The following is a 16,431-nucleotide window of genomic DNA, read 5'->3' as shown; positions in this document are numbered from 1 at the left end:
CATGCTGTGATTGAAATGTAGTTTGTCGTTTGGTTTTTAGGAGCATTAGCAACTAAGGCCATATTGCTCCGGGGATATGTGGCGGTCATTCCCTGACCTTTCTGCATCATCCGTATTTGGTGGTCACGGGCTCGAACTCCGGTCTCATCAAGAAGCATGTGCTATGCACTGCTGCTCCTGCCCACCTGGGGCCTTGGAATGTAGTGTTTGAAGGTAGATTCCTAAAGAATGCGTATAATTTATTCATGGGTTTTGCTATAATTTTCATGTCGGTGCCCCTGCATATTTGGTTAAGTTTATTGTACCAATACACGACATATGGAATGGTAATGAAATGTATTTTGGTCTTGCCAAATTTTTGTACAATGTTTGTTGTTATTTATATTTTTTTATGTGCTAACATTTTAATTTTATTTATAGAGGTTAAAGGGTAACCCCTATTTGTGAATCTTCTAGTTAATTCATTTATTTCTGTTAGAGAAATCTGGGTGAAAGAATATTTAAAGGCTTTAAGAAATTGATTCAGTATGACTGATTTTTTGTTTGGATAGGGATGATAACTATGGAAATGCATAGAAATAAAGGGATGCTTTTGCATTTCCACAGTTATCATCCCTATCCATACAAAAAATCTGTTTTAATAATGCATTTGAACGACCTTCCCGAACGAAGCTTCGGTTTGGATGGAACTTTCGTTTCACGCAATAAATGAACAACATTCATTTGGCTTTAATGAAACAAAAATAATAAATATTCAACATAACTACCATAAATTACTTATTGCCAAAACCCTAGAGATGAAGCTATGTAAAATTTCAATCAATATCCGTAGACCATTCTTATTATATGACGAATGGTCACTTATGCGCATTCGCAAAGAACAAACATTACAACATAAGACAAAGGGTTCAGATTAATTGTGTTGCTCTTATTCCTGTGAACATGTTGCTTCAAAAAGTTTTAGTCCAACTTAAAGAATGAAGAGAATAATCACCCCATATTCACTAGGCTTTTTAGACCTTTTAAATTTTAATGTCAATCTACAAAATGTTTTCCTTGCTGGCAGAGGGACGGTGTTTGTAGACCAAAGTTGGGTAGAGCACTCAATATTGAGACTGAGGGGTTTGTAACACTACTGTTCTGACAGTGGGGAAGATGTTTCACATTTTTTTATAAATTTTATATCGCCTTCACAAAGAATTGTTAGTGCACTGGACTAGGAGGGTTGGTTGGAAAAGAAGCATCCTATATCAAAAATAAAGGTAATCCCTGTTGATTTCATAATAAAGGTTTTTAATAAAAAATTGGAGGTGACCCTTAAGACAGACTATATAGATTTTTCAAGATGCCAGATCTCCAAGTTGTATCATATGCTTTTTCCATATCAAAGAACATAACATAACATAACATAGACACCAGATGTTCTCATTTTAGGAAAGCATCCTTAAATGGTCCAGAGTGGACCTGTCCAGACACCACACTGCATGCTGAAGAGGAGCTCAATTGATTCTAAATACCATATGAGACAAGCACTAACCATTTTCTTCAGGATTTTGCGAAAACAGCTGGTCTGGGCAATGTGTCATTAGTTGATAGGAATTCTAGGATTCTTACCTGGCTTTGCATCAGGTGTCTGGAAACTTCTCTTCAAGAAAAATTGTTATACAAAAAGAACAGCTGATTTTTATATTTTTGTGAAATGTGCTTAATCATTTTAATGGATACCATCTGGTATAACAGCACTTGGTTTACCATAAGTTAGGGCTCTTGTAAACAGTCCATTTTAAGGATAAAGACCCTTTGATGTGAAACTAAGAGCCAGTTTTTTTATTTTTCTGTTTCAGGACTAAAAAAAATGAAATGGTAAATCCTCCAAATTATTTACTTTTATCTGTCAATTATTCACCAACATTTGCTGTTGAAACACATGATGCACTTGCACTGCAATCACATTCTGCAGAGCAGAGTCCAGGAACCACTACTGACTGCATCTATGCCTGCTTACCAGAAGCTGCCATTTGGTAACACTACCTACTTACCATTTGGTAACACTGCTGCTTACTTGAATTGTGATATAAGACAAATTCAAATGATTCATAGATGTCACACAATCAAAATGTTAAAAACAATTTAATAACAGAAAATGTAATAAAAATTACAATAATTTCATGATATACATTCTTCAGCGGGCCATTTATTATATATATTTTGAAAATGACAGTAAGCCAGATTATGCATTTTCGCAAGCCAGAGTTGGCTTGCAGGCTGGCAGTTGCCCACTCCTGCTCTAGAACCAATTAAGGGTGAAATGTATATTTTCCCTTCGTTTCCTGGATTTTATCCTAGACCACCTTAGTGCTGGTTGACTAAGTAACAGATGATGTAAAACAGATCCATGATTCCTTTTTATGGCAAATGTAGCATGCTTTGGCTCATGTACATTTAAAGGCTATGAGATTAGCCATGGTATAGAATATCCCTGAAGCTTTGTTTTGGACATTTTCTGCTGCTGCTGTGCATTCTACAGGCGCCTCCGTAGCCAGGAGCAGCAGTGCGTAGCACACGCTTCTTGATTAGACCGGGGTTCGAGCCCGTGACCACCAAATACGGAGGATGCGGAAAGGTCAGGAATGATCCCCAGAGAAATATGGCCTTAGTTGCTAATGCTCCTAAAAACCAAATAACAACAGCATTGCACATTTCACCATAGTTTGGGAAATGGTGGAAACCGGATAGATATTTTCAGAATTCCAGCCAATTACACGAACAGTATTTTCTGTGATGTATGTACATCACTGATTGACTGTAATGATGATGTTAAACTCTGCCAGATGCTGAAAGGCATTCCAATCAGACTGATCAATCTTCCACTGCAGTAACTGAAAAAGAAAACACTGTCTCCCACTAAGTACGGTGGTAACCACATGGAAGTAATCACTTTCATATGAGTTCTTCACCACCTCCCCAGTAAGTGACGGAAGGAAAAGGGGAGCAATAAAAGATCAATGGCAGAAAATAAATTTTCTATTTATACTCCAGAACGACTGCACACCCAAAGGAGTTAGCAAGGTAGAAAGAATACAAGAAACAGCACCGTATTTAGCACTCACACAGGTTTGACCCATGGTCATTCAAAGCATGTGTACCCATGTACCCTTGTGCTGACCACTCAGCTATGGTGGCAAGTATATAAGAGAGAGAGAGAGATTGTCAGTGAGCATATGCTCTACGACACATCCCCTTCCATTAATGTCAGCACCAACCCCACAGGGAGTATATTCAATAAAATCCAAGAGAAGTAAAACAGGGAAAGGCAACTACAAAATAAGATAATCAAGGTCTGTCAGGATATCAGTTCCAGGCAAATAGATGGAGCAGATTTTTATTAAAAATCTCTGTCATAGGGTAAATTGCTACTGCTTCTAAGTTGGTGGTAAACAGCATAGTTTGAAATGGAGGCTGGTTGCCCACAAGGATGGTAATTTCTCCATAGGCAGGTCCATCTCCAGTTCTATCCTTACATGTAATTGTAATATGTAAAGAAGAGTTTTTGTTTGCCTTCAGATATGCCTCCTATACCCAAATGAGCTTTTGCAGAAGGTCCTTGATTTTGTCAGTATTTCACTGGAATCCACAATTCCACTATAGGAATTTAGCCATTATTCGAGCTAGGTGGATCTGTCAGTCAGCTTCTGAATTGCTGAGACCTGTTTCTCTCAGCCTTGGATTTATTTTTTTTGATGAAGTAGGAACACTGGTCCTGTGTCCATTTCTTCCTTCTCAAAGGGTTCCAGGATTGAATTGACTGAAAGATAAAGAGCAACATTTTTTTAGAAAATGCTGAAGCATAAATAGATATTAATGAAAGTGTTCTAATGCACTAGTCATTACATCTACCATTGTAGTAGTAAAATTTAAGAGAATATTAAACACATGTTCATTCTAGTGATTGAACCTGAGTTTTATGTCCTCATTTGATGGGAAAAAAATATATATAACAGCCATAAGATGTGTGAGGCTAACTGTAAGGGCTGATTCTTCATTCTGTTAGGTAACTCGCATGTATGAAATTTTGATGCATGAGATTAATATACTGACTTTATCTGAAATTTGTAATTGTGTGAATGATTTCTTGTATATGCTCCACAAGGATATTTCAAAAGCAATTTAACCTGATCTAGTGAGACATTTTATAAAAATTAGGGGAAACCAAAAATTTTGGTTTATTTTTAGATAAGATTCACTCAGCAAGAAGAAATGTAACTTATGCAGTGTTGGCACAGGTCCATACCAACAGACACATATCTGTTGGTAAGGGTGTCAAGAAGAGCAATAACTTAACTGAGGGATAAACTGTAGTCTCTGGAAACAAAGTATCTGTGTAGTAACTCAACTGAAGCTATATGCTTCAGTTGAGGCTTAAAAAAGAGTTAAGTAAACTAAATGCTGATGGAATCTTTGCTTCTTCTCAGATAAACACTTAAGGGGGCATAAATTTAAATTAAAAAAGTATGGTTGCAGAATAGATACATGGAAATTCATATTTAACCAGTCAACAGTTAATAATAATAAACAGTTGGAATAAACTTCCACTTAGGGTTGTGGAGGTTGGTCATTTGGATAAGAAAGTTTTGGAAAAATTATTGGAATGGGAAATGAAGAGTTTTATTTTTATTTATTTTATTTTGATGCTTCCTTGCATCATGTTGCAAAAACAACTAATACCATTACTAATTTACAGATTAAAAGTACTTACTTTGACAGGTAAATGACCCACCACTATTCAAGCAAAATTCATTTTCTTCACATGGAGATGTTTCAGATTCTATACACTCATCTACATCTGATAAAAAAAAAAAAAAAAAATTCATAAACAGGGAGCTAAAATTACAAAAGCATTAGCTCTCCTATTAGAAAAAAGAAATGGAAAAAATAATTTTCTAATACTGTTTGCATCAAAATTGGCTTATTAGAAATTGCTTAAAATCTGCCATATTACAAAATATGGCAAATTTTAAGTTGCATTGCTGTGGAGTAAAAGATTCAGGTGAAGGAATTGAAGGGGAAGGTGAAATGTGTATAAAGTGATTGCATATGTGGCAACAATGGAAGTTTTTTTTAAAATTTTATTATTTTTTTTAGTAGTTAGGTATCATGTACATGCTTACTCAACGAGTATTAGTAATCTGTTTCACTCTTTCTCTCTAGTTTCATAATTAACCTACTTCCACCAAATATTTATTTAATCCCTCTTAAATATATAAATAAATTCCCAACTCGACATAAGTGGGCAAGGTAGTTAATAGTAATAGTAGTGGTAAATGATACAAAGCAAAACTTATACAGCATCAGCAAAAAAAAAAAAAAAAAAATTCTCACATCACTTGTCCATATCCTCCAATAGTTTGTCTAATTATTGCATTTATTCAAACTGCCCACTTTCAAAACAACAGACGGAAGTTGTTCTAACAATCAACTATCACCTGGCTGAAGGCAAACTTCCATACATCTATCCTGCAACCATTCTTCAAATTGAGGAACTAATGGCAAATGAAATATTAGGATATACAATGTCTTTCTTATTCTTTGCATTGCATCCCTTTACATTAACTAGGCAAAAGTAACAGTCATCACAGTGGTTTGTACGCTCCAGCCAAATCATAGAAACTGCAAATGGCATTGGCTTGTTTCTACCATTTTTCCACAATCTCAATGCTTCAACACAGGTTCAGAAAACTTTATGTGGAGCCCATTGCTTATATGCATCACTGAGTTTCAACATCAAAATAAGCACAATACACATTTTTTATGAATTCTGTAATATCTTGTCTTTCTTGCTTGAGGACTACATAACTTCCACAAAAGTAACCACAGGGGCTCACATCTAGTGAGTATGGGTTTGGCATATCCAGGGTCCTGAGCTGGATATCATCATTATCTTTCTTGGTGATTCCCTTCTATTTCTGACTGACTGACTGACTGACTCACGCTCTCTCCACCCCAGGGTAACACAATTTTTTTTGTTGGCTGGTGCAGCAAAAGCCTCAGGCTTCCTTGCACCATATAATTAATAATAATAAAATATAGCAAAGTAAGTTGATTTGTTCAAACATTTATGTGAAGACATTTTACTTACTTTTTAGCAAAAGAATGATATGATAACCTCAAACCTTTCCGTAAGTTTAAAAAAAAAATTATAATAAACAATCTGTAATTTTAATATTGCTAATTGCTCAGCCTCATTCACACAATTTTTCCTCACAATAAAAGTCTTTCAATTAATTGGTAACAACAATGGGTTAGCTGAGACTTTCTTCACACCCATTACAATGCTTTCAGCAAGTGCACGAGAGAGAGAGAGAGAGAGAGAGAGAGAGAGAGAGAGAGAGAGAGAGAGAGAGAGAGAGAGAGAGAGAGATCTGTTTATACCCTGCACTACCATATAGATCAGAGTTTAAAACTTAATCTATAGTGTATTTCTAATTGACACATTCTTTCTGCTAACAACTGTTCACTTATGATTCCACACTTCACATGTTTTTTTTATTTATTGTTTCTTAAAGTCAAAAATTAAACTCTAGATTAACTGGTTTTTAAAATTAACCATATACTCCTTGTTCCCAATTTACACTGTTTAATCAAGCATCTAACATAGAATATTTTATTTTGGCAGTACCTATAGAATGTCTATGAGACAGAGAGTGGAGAGACTTTGTTAGGATCTGTCGTTAATTAACCTAACTGCCATCTTTTGAATGGAATCTAGAAGCCTGAGAGAGGTTTTGGTAGCACTGCCTCAGATGTGGAAACAGTATTCCATGGTTGGGCAGATTTGCAATTTGCACATAGTGGACAGCTGTTCAGAAGAAGAGTAAGGCAGAGAGGGAAAGAGAAAACCCAGTCTTTTAGAAGCAGAGGAAGCAATATTTGTAATGTGCTTATGACAAGAGAGATTAGAAGTCAGGGTAATCACCAACAGAGATGTATGATCGTGCCTAGAAATCAGAGTGTCATCGAAGATAAGCATAGCAGCAGAAGAATTCTTTTTGAGAGATATAAGACAGGACCGAGCTTCAGAAAGATTGAAATCAAGTATGTTATCTTTGCCCCGCTTAAGAATTACCTGGAGATCAGCAAAATTGGTAGTGAATATTCAAGAAGTTGAAGGTGTTTGTGGAGGGCAAGGTTTCTCAAGCTGGAATGCAATGTGCTATCATCAACAAAACTATGGATAATATTTCTAGTCAACGAAAGGTCATTAATACACAAGAGGAAAATGATGGAGAAAGAACTGGACCTTGGGAGAAACACTAGCATAAGTGGAGAAGTTAGAGGATAGAGATCCATCTACCATATCCAACGGTGAGTGGTCAGAGAAAAAACTGGATTCCTAATTACAAAAAACAGTTGGCAAACCATAAGATGGAAGCTTATTTAGAAGACCCTTATTCCAAACACAATCAAAAGCCTTTGAAATGTCAAGAGCAACTGCTCGAGTTTCACCAAATTATTCCATTGAATTTATCCATACATGGGCAATTGTAGATCAGATGGAAGGTTTCTAGATAGTTTGAGTTGGCAGTTAATTGATTTCTCCATTACTTAGAGTAGAAGTAAGGGCAATAGAATGATAATTGGATACGAGGGATTTGTCACCCATATTTAGGAACTGGCTGGATATGAGCAAATTTCCAAGCAGAAGGGAAAACATCTTTGGAATTAGAAAGTGAAAAAGGCAACACAGAACAAAAGTTCAGGAGCAGTTTTCAAGAACATGTGGAGAAATACCATCAGGACTTAGGGTTTTCTTAGTATCAAGACTGTTCAAAATCCTTCTGACATACTTTTGATGGAAGACCACAGGAGGCATTGAATGGATTGTACTGGGAATGGTAGGAGGTGTTTTACTAAGATCATCCATACATGAGTTGGAAGAAAAATAGGATGCTAGCAGGTCAGCTTTTATCTTTGGCTGAAGTGGCAATAGAACTATCTGGCTTTGCAGAGGTGAGAACAGAGATGGGAAAAAGTTTCAGCCAATAGCTTTGGCAAGAGACTAGAATGCTGAACTACCATTTGGACAAGAAGCATGTTTTCTAATCTTAGTCTGTTCAAAATCTGAATTGGACTGATTAATATCTGCTTTACAATTATTGTGAGCTTTGATGTAGGCAGAAAACAAAGCTGGAGATTTGGTTATAAGCCAATTACGATATGCAACATTCTTCTCTTGAACAGCCTTAGCACATCTATTGAAAAACTAAGGTTTAGATAAATGATGAGATTTTAAGGTTGAGTGTGGAATAAAGGATTTCATCCCTACAAGAATAATTTCACTGACGTGGTCTGAGTAAACACTGAAAAGGAAGAAAACAAATCTCAGTCATCCCAGTTTGTATTATTGTAATGCCAAACAACACAAGATTGAGAATGGCCATGAGAGAAAGGTTCCATTGGAGAAGAGATCATCACCAAGTTGTGATCTGAAGTTTGTTGTTATTTGGTTTTTAGGAGCATTAGCAACTAGGGCCATATTGCTCCGGGGATATGCGGTGGTCATTCCCTGACCTTTCCACATCCTCCGTATTTGGTGGTTACAGGCTCGAACCCCGGTCTAATCAAGAAGCATGTGCTACGTACTGCTGCTCCTGCCCACCTGGCTACGGAGGCGCCATGATCTGAGGTGCTTAGAGGTCCACTTACCTTGACCATGTACTTGTAAGGGTTGTTTGTGAGAAAAAGATCAAGTATGCTGACTGCGTGGTTAGGATTGTCTGGTATTCTGGTAAGTAAATGAACAATCTACACTAGGTCATTAGTAATTGAAAAAGCCTCAGCATCTCAACAAGGTGGGTCCGTATGACTAGAAAATGGAAGCCAGTTGGAGTTGTGAACATTAAAATTACCAAGGAAAATTACCTCACTGTTAGGAAAGTTGGACTGGAGAAAGTCAAAGAGAGGAAGCTTGCAAACACTATTTTAGAGCTATACCCTTGAAAAGTAAGGAAGACTGGATTCCACCATGGTGTCCATCACAACATCAAAAGACATCAATCATACTGCATGATGGAAGGGATGGGGAGGTTGCCAGATGGCTCTGGAGACCAAACATGGGTTCCACCACTTCAAGCCTCCAATAAGCAAAGCAGTGATATTACACCACCACTTCGCTTATTGGAGGCTACCACATAGAACCGCTATTACCTAGTATTACATTTAAAAGTAGTGCCCTGTCAGGATTTTATAGAACTGCTTAATATTATAAAATGGCCCATTGTTTACCAGTTTCTATAACTATTTGTACTTCAAATTTTTTAAAAATTCGAGGATGTTCCAACAATAAATAAAATTTAAAAAAAAATTTCAAATTTAGTTACCTGAGCATCCATTTTCAGTAGAATGCCTATAGCCTTTAGCACAAACTTCACACCCTTGAGGCCCTGGACCACGACACCTAAACTCACAAGAAGCATGACAGAGCTGGCATGTCTTCTCTTTATCTTCATAATAACCATCTATACACTGTTCACACAGAACTCCTAAATAACCAGGATCACAGTTACATTTTCCTGATCCTGTTCTAGTGCCATCTCCCTGTGAAAAGAAATAAATTATACTGAATCTGAAGAGGTCACAAGGAATGCATGAAGTGTCCAGTGGTTTATACATATAGCGTGACTACCTATCACAAATAGCTTTACTTTCATTAACCCAGATATTTTTTTATAAATAATATGCAAATTAAGAGTTTTTAAAGCTTTAAAAGCCTATGTAGATCACAAAATAGTGTAATAGTAAAATCCTGGTTATTATCCAAAACATTCAGGGCCAAGGATATTTTGGATAATCAATTTTATATACATGGTACTATTCACAGTACAAAGGTAAGCAGGAAAAACATGTTAATTTGTATTTATTAGCACATGATGTACTGCACATACTTGGAGAAGTTTAAAATGATTACCAAAGTTTTGTTGCTTTACAGATTTTTTTCCCCCATGTTTCAGTATTTTCTCCAAGCCAGTTAGTCTCATTTGATTCTATCCATTTGGCCCATTCAGTAATGATCTTTACTGAATCCCCTTCATTAAATATTTCATTGGCTGCTGGTTTATGCATTGCATCTTCATCATAATGAGCTTCTTCATTTTCAGTTCCTCACTGATTTACATTAGTGCTTAAATGATTTTTTCACCTGGCAATAAGTGCTAACCTAGATTATTTATAAAAACAACTATTGTTGTTAAAATATCCAGATTTATTAGGGTTCATTGAATTATGCAGAGAAAACTCCTGTTTATGAAAAAGCTAAATTAGTGGACTATCCAAATAGAAATTTAGAGAACAAAGCCTATAAATAAACTAAGCTTAATGTGTGTTTCTGAAAAAAGCCAGGCGATCCGGATGGATTATCCAGCCCATTTCTATATAACACCAAACATAGTGATCTAAAATGTGTGTTGAAAAAAAATTAAAGGCCTGCAGATTGACAGTTGCATAAATTTATATTTGCAGTAATTTATGAAATGGTGAATTTGTGGGGATTTTTTTTTTTTTTTTATAAATGAAGTTTTTATGCAACATAGCAGTATAATTAGTATTATAAAGAAGCAATATAAATGAAATCTACTCTTCTTTGTTTCATTCATAATATTCATGTAATAGTTTCGTTTCTTACACATATTAAATGCATACATTTCTTTGAGCAAAATGGAGGGGTCAATAAGGGTGAAACAATTTTTGGAGAATTGGTATTCTGCTTTTTTCCCCCCTACATGTATCCCCCAAAAAACCACAAAATTCACAGGAACAGCAAATCTAAGACATGACATGACACCAAGCTCTTTCCTTTTAGAATGTATGCCCACAATTTATCAGTAATACAGTAGCATCACCATGACAGTTGTTTCCACAGTTTTGAAGTTTAAAAAATAATTTTTTGAGGGCATAAAAGGTTTTATTTTCATATAATTCTGCTTTAAAAGGAACTGTATGGAGTGCTTATTCTTGAAATTACTTAAATTTTAAACTGAACAATTCTAATTTATTAAAATGACTTCATGAATACATAAAATTTAAATTTATTTTTGCATGCAAAGTTCAAAATTTCAATGATTTCTTTTTAAGACCTGATAAGAACCCCAAAGAATTCAGAAATGTCTATAAATAAGCAGTTAATTTAAATATTGATTAATTTAATATACTGAACATTCTGAAGGTAAGGTTTATCAATATTACAGAGTCAATAAAAAAATTGTAGCTTTTAAAATCTGGAGGTATATCTCTTAATTTAATATAATTTTAATTGAAAATAAATATTTTTCTTGGCATGTGCTTACCAAATGGGATTTGCAAACTTTTAAAGAATTCAATTTTTTTTAAAAATTAACTACAGCCACTCCCTGACTTACGTAAGGGTTGCATTCCATAGACTCTATGTAAGTTGGAATTTCCCTAAATGCTCATGTAGCACTTGCAAATTTGATTGAAGCAAAAAAAGAAATGTTCAACAAACATGTAAATTATTTAAAAATTAAATATAAAATTATAAAAGAATTATTTATTCAATTTTTTTTTATTTCATGCACAGGAAAAATTACAAAAGTGTACAAAATTATAAAATTTAAATTTATACTTTAATTTAAATTTAAGATTAAATTTTCAGCAAGTTTTACCTTTTGAGCATGTTGCCAGAATTAACTCTCCAGCTGATAACCACGCTGCTGCAGAAGTTGACATCTGTAAAGATTCAGAAGGGGTTTTTTCCAACACAACACAACACAAAATTTCTCTGCAGCTGCAGAATTGGCACTGGCAACTTCACTGCATTCTTTAATGTTTTGGAAACCAGCACAATGCTTGAACCTATTAAACCACCCGTTGGTTGCCATGAACTTGGCTTGGGTTTACCGTAATTATCCTTAATATCTTCATAAATATTACTTGCTTTTGCTTGAATGGGTGTTGGACTCAGGGGCACTTGCTTCTGAATCTGATTTTCCATCCATATTATTAATAGCTTTTCCATCTTCGATACAGCACCTGAATGCTGTTTTGTGATGATCTTAAATGTGTTGATACTTTAACATGTTCTTTTATATGCGCACTCTCCCCTAAAATACTATTCACTGTTGAAGCAGCGAGACCCAATTCCGTGCAATAGATGACAAACTTTGTCCTGCTTCGTGCTTAATCATTTCATCTCTAAATCAATTTTGTTTCGTTTCATAGCACTGCCAGCACTTGCACTTCCCATTGGTCCCTTTCCCATCACCATTGTAATAAGTAAATAGGAATGAAGAGAAGATTCTGAAAATTTATTTATGTTTTTTATATGATTCAAGATTTTAGTAAAGGGGAATTCATTTCACCATAATACTGTAATAAAAACCCACAGAATTCCAGTTATCAGTATTATTGCAAATGCAATAAGATCAAGTTTACTACCCATTTATAATAAAGGCCTCCATAGCCGAGTGGTCAGGAGCAGGAGTGCAGTAGCACACGCTCTTTGAGTAGACTGGGGTTCAAGCCCCTAACTGCTGAATACGGTCGATCTGCCAACCCGCACTGGACCAGCGTGGCAGATTATGGTCCATTTCCCTCAGCATGAATTGTTGAGGCTTCCATCCTGCAGTGGGTTGATAATCGCTGCACTTTACCTTTATAATAGATTGTGATACAGAAAAGCCCAATAAACCAAAAAGTGCAAATTGTTTTTATTGTTTTATGGAAGTGACCTTCAGAAATGTGTTTTAGAAAAATATCACAAAGGCATTCAAAATTGATTCTTACAGCAGAACATATGATAATGATGAAAGTGTAGTGCAATTTCCATTATAAAAATGACCTTTCAGAGCAGTGGTTCTCAAAGTGGGTGTCACTTACTCTTTAAGCAGGGGTGCCGTTACGTCAAATTTAGCATCAGCTTACATTGTGGCAGTCATTACAAAAGGTAGTTGATTTTCATGCAACTGTGCAATATAATGGTTAATTATATTAAGAGCAGGCCTCTCAAATCACGGTTGTTTGTAAAACTGTGTGAAGACTTGGATCTGCGCATTTGAACCTTCTTCATACTGATGTCAGATGGCTGTCCAAAGGATGAGTACTGAGTTGTGTTTACAAATTAAAAGTAGAACTACTCACTTTTTTTGAACAAGAAAACAAGCATGAATTTTGTCAATTGTTGAAAAATGATTTTTGGACTCACTTATATAACAGATATATTTGAACAACTGAATAATGTAAATTCCAGTATGCAAGTAAGAGATGAAAATTTATTAAAATCTGATAAAATTTACACTTTTAAAAAAGGTAAAATTTTGTAAAATTAAAGTTAATGAAGCCAACATGGAAATGTTTTCAAAGACAGCTGCAACAAAAAATAAAAATATAAAGAAGTTAATTTCTGAACACTTAACATCACTAGAAGAACAGATTTGTCATTATTTTCCTGATATATCTATTGACAGTTTTGACTGGATACGAAATCTGTTTGTTGAATTGACATCTAATAAAATGGTGCCTTAAAGAAGAAGAGCAATTAATACAAATTTGCAATGATCGCATGTTGCAATTAAAATACTCTGAAATTTCACTCGAATCCTTTTGGATATTAATTAAGAAGGAATATCCAAACATAGCAGCCAGAGCACTTTCAAGTTTTGGTACAATTTTCTACTTTGTACTTGTTAATATCAAAACTAAAAAAAGGGAAAGACTGAAGTCGGTTGAAAATGAAAGGTGAGTATGTTTGTCTGAAATACATCCAAATATAAATGAACTATGAAAATCAAGCACATGATTCACATTAATTGTCTTATGTTTTGTTCTCTTTTTAAGAATATTTTTTTATTGTAATAAGCATTTTTTCCTAAAATTAATAAAATTTCAATGTAATTTTGAATTATTTTAGTTTCTGGATATAAATTAGAAAATGTACTTATTGTTCTAAAAACATTAAAATAAGTATGAAAAAACAAATGAATATTATTTCTTTAATTTAGATCTTTTCATACAATTTATTATTCTTAAAAGATATAGAAATTGTGCATAAAATGCAGTATGAGGCCAATTTTTAAATAAAAAAAATTGTTTTAAAAATCCAGTACCAAAAGCCAAACGTTTTTTTCATGCATTTTTCAAAAAAAAAAAAAAAAAAATTTTCCTCATTGCACCTTACAAAATATTCTGCCAGTGCCCATGAACCTGGTGCTGGAGGGGCTGGGAATTTTTCATAATGGATTTAGGGTGTCTTCACATTAAAAAGTTTGATAACCACTGTTTTAGAGAGATAAATACCTTGTTATATAGCAAAAATTTCAACTTCTGAGGTCTTGGAATGATTCACCAAAAAAAACAAAAAACTTCCATTTATGCCTACGGGATGCAAAATACATTTCTATGATTTTTTTAAGTTTGCACCAGCCAGCAAAAACTTACGTAAAGTCGAATTTCTGTAAGTCAAGTATTATGTAAGCCGGGGAGTAGCTGTAGTTGCTTTTGGTAATTGTTGCACTCCCTTATAAAACTGTAAGGTAGCAGTGAACACAGAGTTCGAAAATAACATTACACGGTGGTTTTCATAAAATATGTTTGAAGGGTAAAAATAGTGAAATTATTTAAATTTCAGGTACAGACAACCTTCAAAAATAATGTAAAATATACAATTTGGTTACATTTCTGGATTTTTACTGAATCCTATCTTCAGACCAATATGAAGGGAGGGGATATATGAGAGTGTAGCAAAAGACAGTCTTTCTATGGAATCTAGTTTACTTCACTCGGTATACTTTTGAACCAGGCCCCCCAAACTGAAACTGTTTAATGGTGGTTTGTAATTTCTAAGTACAGGAACTCCCCGACTTAAGTAAGGGTTGCGTTCTGCGGAAAGTTACGCAAGTCGTATTTTACGTAAGTTGGAATTTTCCCCATGCTTGTGCAGCACTCGCAACTGTGCTCGCTGAATTGATTGAATCAAAAAATAAATGTTTGACTAACATGTAAATATAATTATTTATTGTATTTATTCAATTTTTTATCTCATGCGCAGGAAAAATTACAAAAGCATGCAATTTAAAAAAAATTCAAAATTATAAAATTACAAAAAATAGAGGAGATAGGCATAATGTCAGTAAGTTTTACCTCTCGTGCATTGTTGCCAGAATCTGTCTTCAGCTGATAAGTACGCCACTGTGGAGGTTGAGGGCTGTGGAGCATTAGAAGGGATTGGCCACTCAACCTTACGAAAGAACATATTAATGGACGACTGGAAGGTGGCTTTTTTCTTTTCGTCGTAGATTTCTTTGTGGCAAGCAAGCATATCATTCACCCCTCTTAACTTTTAAGAATCGTTTGCTGCCAGGATCCATCTCCTCAAACCTCACCATTGATGCAATTTCACGAAATGCCATTGCCATCTCTCTGGTGATGAAGCGCCTCGGCTCCTCATTTGGTTCATTTTGAGCTTCATCAGCATTTTCTTCTTTCACTATCGCTGCCTGCAAGTCACTAAGTTCTTCGTTAGATAATTTCTTCTCTTCTTCCTCTATTAACTCCTCCACGTCTTTGGCATCAACCTCAAACTGAAGCAGCTCTGCAACCTTTACAATCTTATCTGTGACCTCTTCATATGATTCTCAAATCTTTTTCAAATCCTTCGAAGCCTTTTACGTGCGGTGGGCATATTTTCTTCCATGCGGCATTTAAACAACTTTTAGTAACTTCCACCCAGGCCTTATTAATTAATGTTTATGATGGCATAGTAAATATTGTAAGATTTCCAAGTCTCTTAATGTAAAAATTTTCTCATCGTCTACTGCAGACAGTGCCTGAGCAAATGTTGTACGTAAATAGTATGCTTTTAAATTCGAAATAACACCCAGATCCATAGGATGGATGAGTGAAGTCGTGTTTCATGGTAGAAATATCATTCTCACGTTCAAACTGAAATTAGCTAGATGCGTAGGATATCCAGGAGCATTATCTAATAAAAGCAAAATCTTGAAAGGAACGTCGCTGTCTTTACAAGATTTTTCAACCTGGAGAGCGAAGCAGCATTTAAACCAAATCTCAAAGAGAGATATTGTTATCCATGCTCTCTGGTTCGATCGGAAATGCATGGGTAGGGTGGCTTTATTTATGCCCTTAAATGCACAAGGATTTACAGAATGGTACACCAGCAGTAGTTTTAATTTGTAATCTACCGCTGAATTAGCCCAAAGCAAGAGCGTGGCCCTGTCTTTTGATGCCTTGAAACCTGGCTTTGTATTTTCCTCTTTGGCAAATGTATGTTCGATCTGTCATTTTTTTTCTAATACAGAGCAGTCTCATCAACGTTTAAAATTTGCTGTGTTGAATAGCCGCCTTCATCATTCAATCATTTTTTCCAACACATCACAAAATTTCTCTGCAGCTGCAGAATTGGAA

General features: G+C 35.1%; 1 protein-coding gene across 1 annotated transcript in view; it reads right to left on the bottom strand.

Moving 5' to 3' along the window:
- The window catches only part of LOC150090093 (cysteine-rich with EGF-like domain protein 2), a 131,883-nt gene that overhangs the window by 12,228 nt on the left and 103,224 nt on the right, over positions 1–16,431 (bottom strand). Inside the window, exons 7-8 of the mRNA XM_090390171.1 lie at positions 9,378–9,594; positions 4,757–4,843 (exon numbers count right to left, since the gene is read on the bottom strand). Of these exons, the coding sequence (XP_090246297.1) occupies positions 4,757–4,843; positions 9,378–9,594 (304 nt within the window). The remainder of the gene's footprint in view (positions 1–4,756; positions 4,844–9,377; positions 9,595–16,431) is intronic.

This window comes from Mastigoproctus giganteus, chromosome 2, assembly GCF_048544385.1.
Source record: "Mastigoproctus giganteus isolate SK-2022 chromosome 2, ASM4854438v1, whole genome shotgun sequence".
In the NCBI taxonomy this organism is placed as follows: Eukaryota; Metazoa; Arthropoda; class Arachnida; order Uropygi; family Thelyphonidae; genus Mastigoproctus; species Mastigoproctus giganteus.
This window is presented reverse-complemented; position numbering and strand designations above follow the sequence as displayed.